The 4,177-nt window shown below is 38.7% G+C and overlaps 1 protein-coding gene across 1 annotated transcript; it reads right to left on the bottom strand.

The window, feature by feature from the left end:
• Positions 1–570: 570 nt before the first annotated feature.
• Positions 571–1,221, bottom strand: LOC108960308 (putative receptor like protein 25). Its single transcript, XM_039314289.1, has one exon. It carries the CDS (start codon positions 1,219–1,221, stop codon positions 571–573), a length of 651 nt encoding a protein of 216 aa, XP_039170223.1.
• Positions 1,222–4,177: the final 2,956 nt, after the last annotated feature.

The following is a 4,177-nucleotide window of genomic DNA, read 5'->3' on the forward strand; positions in this document are numbered from 1 at the left end:
ACGCTATGGAGATCGATGAATTTTGCTAACCTTCGACTATTCATATAACTTCGTATGTTGACGAGACCCACCACTTGTACAACTATCCCAAATTAATTTAATGAAACATAATATTAAGTAGGTTCCACCCAAAGATTTACTCTTTGAATAGAAAAAATAGTTGATCCTATACACAAATTTCAGGGTTGATCCTTCAAGACATAATTCTTTGGCATATTGATATTAACTAACTTTGACTGAATGAGTGAAAGGTAGTCTTCACTTCTAATTCTTCATGGACATATAAAGTTATGCACATGGGAAGATGGAAAAGATATCTTTAGAGATTAATGGCACTTGGTTCATTTTCTTCTTTTGTGTTTTACTTCTTGTTTATCTAAAGCCGCATGATTGATTGATCATATTATTCATCTTCTCAATTCAACCGATATGAAATTGCACTGAGAAATATGGAGAAAGGACATTAGAAACAAGCCTTCATAAGGGAAATGATATTTCAAGTTGTCCCGTGACATCTCTATTAACTAAATTTACATTGCTAGTTTACAAAGACAAATTCCTCAAACAATTTCATTGTCCATGAAATTTGATGGCCTTTCGCTTTGACTTCTCTATCCATTCGGCTGCTCTACTCTCCAGCATCCTCACACCTTGCATAAGCCATTTGGGTCTTCCCATTTCAAATGCTATGTATGCAATCGAAATCCCAATTACGATTCCCGATGCATAGCCCATCCACACTATTTTCTGGTTGAACCAACTCTCATGCCCTTCGTAGTCGAAAGTTAATAAGGACGATGGTGAAGGAGGTTGTGCATTGCCAGGGCATGCTTTTGGCAATGGAGTTCCACATAAGCCTGGATTCCCGCTAAACGAGTCCATTGAAAATGTGCTCAATTGCTTGTCTTGTGGAATTCGACCGATGAGTTGGTTCTTCGAGAGGTTTAAGTACCCAAGGGAAGCCAAATCTCCCAATTTTCTAGGAATTACCCAACTTAGTTTGTTCGAAGAAAGATCAAGCCATTCAAGATTAGTCAAGTTCCCTAGAGTCGGTGGGATGGAACCTGTAAGATGGTTATGAGAAAGGTTGAGCCCTACAAGAGAGTGAAGATGTCCAATAACTTCGGGGATATTCCCTTGGAAAGAGTTGCACGACAAGTCAATAATTGTGAGGAAGGTCAAGATCCTCACTAGCTCAACCTCTAGCCCTTTCATCATCATAGCCACCGAATTTTCATATGTCCCCCTCCAAAAGATCGTGTCATATACAATGATGTGTCTTGCACATTTTCGCCATTCATCATGCCTTTAAGGTTCATGATCAAGTTGACTGGCAAAGGACCGCTAAAGTTGTTGTTGGAGAGGTCCAAAATGTGTAACTTGGGAAAGAGGTGAGCTCCCTTGGGAATATCCAAAAGATCCTTCAAATTGTTGGACTTCAAAACGAGAACTTTTAGATTTGGGAGTGTTCCCAACCATCTTGGAAATGTATCCTCTATCTGATTGTGACTGAGATCCAAAACTTCCAAATATCTACATTTGACAAGCGACTGGGGCAATGTGCCTTCAAACTGATTTCGACTCAAGTCAAGAGTCATCAAACCACTTCTCGAAGAAAAAAAATGAGGAATTTTGCCCTCGAGGTGATTCATTCGCAAGTTCAAAACTGACAGATCGATGCTAAAATTTGTCAAGCACCGAGGCAAGCTACCCGTTAAGCTGTTGTTCGACAAGTCAATGATCTCGAGTTGGGTGGCATTGCATATCAAAGAGGGGATCTTTCCAGTTATGTTATTACTTGCAATAGAATAATAATATGTGACAGGAGATGGAAGCGGAATTGGCCCTCCAAACTTGTTGTTGGACAAATCTATAATAGCTAATGAGGTGTTTGAGAAAAAATGTATGGGCCACCATCCAGTGAAATTGTTGTTGGAAATAAGTAAATTTTCAAGAGTAGGGAAGGAGAGTCCAAAGACAGTGAGGTTGATCCTACCATAAAATTTGTTCGATTGCAAATCAAGATAATATAGTTGTGGTGCTTCCAGCCAATGTGGGAAGATATCATTGAACTCATTGTGACCGAGATCTAGTGTTGATAAGTTCACGCATTTGACTAGAGAGCGTGGTAATGGTCCTTGTAATTTATTATTGCTCAAGTCTAGATAGTGGAGATTAGTTAATTACCAAAACATGATGGCATATTCCTAAAGAGATTATTGTTAGATAACTAAATATTGGAGTGAACTAAATTGGCAAATCAAGGAGGGAATCTCATCGGTGAAACCATTGTTGGAAGCATCAAAGATCGAAATAGAATGTGGAAGAATGAGGTGTGGTCCATGGAATGAGTTGTTCTTAAGGAAAATTGTTGACAATTTCTTCCAGTGCAATAGTTGTATACCTCCCTCCAAAAGGTTATTAGAAAGATCCAACACTTTCCAATGTATCATGGCTTATTCCCCAAAACCACATCGGGATCTCCCCACTAATCCTATTTGAAGAGAGGTCTAAGTATGTTAATATTTTCAATGAATTCAAGAAATAGGGAAACTTGGTCAAGTTGCAAGAATCAACGCCAACACTTCAAGCTTCGGGAATGTATACTCAAGTGTATCATAGATTAGATTTAGTTCTTGAGAAACAAAAAGCTTTCGGAGATTTTTAAGCTTTGTAAATAATTCAAACTCTACAACCCCACTAAAGCTATTATTGTCAATCCACAAAACTTGGAGTTGGTTGAGATTCCACATTGACGAGGGGATGTGTCCTGTGAATTTGCAATCTCAAGATCTAAAATTGTTAAATTCTTCATGTTACCAATTGAATTGGGTATTTCTCCCGAAAAGTTTGTCCTCCAGAGAGACAAAGACTCAAGAGGACTAGTCCAATTGGATTTGGGAAGAATCCCAAACAAGTTATAATTTTCACCTATATAGAGACTAGTGAGGCTCGGCAATCGAAAAACGGCATCTGGAAATATCCCCCTAAGGAACAATAACAAACGCTTAGATATGTCAAAGAAGAAGACAAATTTGCAAAGGACTTTGGTGATACCATGGACATGTCTACTTCATCAAGAACAAGCTTTCTCAATGTTGTTAGATTTTGAACAAGCATTGTGAAAATTGAATTTTCCAATCCGTGATGAGAGGACGAATGTGTGTTGAAAATATAATTGTTAGAGAGATCAAGTGACACCAACTTGGAGAGGCAAGAGATTTCATTGGGAATGGAACCCAAAAAGGATGAACTAGAGAGATTCAAATGAGTCAATGTTGCAAATGCACTCAGATTAGACGAAATGTGAGAGCCAACAAAGTTATTACCGAAAAGGTTGAGGCTCCAAAGATGGCGAAGACGAAAGAGGGAGCTATTGGAATGGAGAGTGCCATGAAGCCAACTGCAAGTAAGATCGAGACCGATGATGTTACCGGTGGCATCATCACAAGCAACACCATCCCATGAGCAGCAATCCATGCCCTTGTACCATGAATTTGTCTTTGGATAAGACTTGACAAGGTTTATCTTTTGATAATAGGAGTCAACAAAATGCCAATGACAAGGGTTTGATGCCTTGCTATCAAGCACGAAGGAATTCTTAAAATGGAGCAAGGCATCGCGTTGGTCAAGAGGGCAAAGGGGCAAAGCAAATCGAAGGGAGGAATGTAAGAAAAAGTGAAAACAAAGGAGGCAGAGGATCTGATGCCACCCCATTATGCAATTTAGCATGTGAGTGAGTTTATTGGTGGTAGAGGAGAGTGCTTCCACTTATATAGCCCTTCTGTAGGGTGAAGTGATCACACAAGCCTTCTTAAAGGTCAAAGTCAAAGTCTTCTTAAAATAAAATAATCGGGATCACCGAATCTCCATGAGAAAGAGCCTTGGTGGGGTTAGTTGAGTGTGGAAAATTATTAGTGCCATAGAAATTTCAATGGAAAAACTTCTTGGAAATTATCTCTCCATTACTTGCTGACGATTAATTTAAAAGAAATGCTTGTCAAGTATTTTACTGCCACAATTGAAAAGGGAAGGAAAAGACACAGTTTGTAGAAATCAAAGTCTTCATGAAACTATGACAAAAAAAAAAAAAAAAAGTCTTCATCATTATTGGGGTCACATATATGGTATTCTCTTTTTTTTTTTTCCCTTGGCTAGGTTAGCTGGGCGTGAAAAA

The sequence above is a fragment of the Eucalyptus grandis genome, chromosome 6, assembly GCF_016545825.1.
Source record: "Eucalyptus grandis isolate ANBG69807.140 chromosome 6, ASM1654582v1, whole genome shotgun sequence".
Classification (NCBI taxonomy): domain Eukaryota; kingdom Viridiplantae; phylum Streptophyta; class Magnoliopsida; order Myrtales; family Myrtaceae; genus Eucalyptus; species Eucalyptus grandis.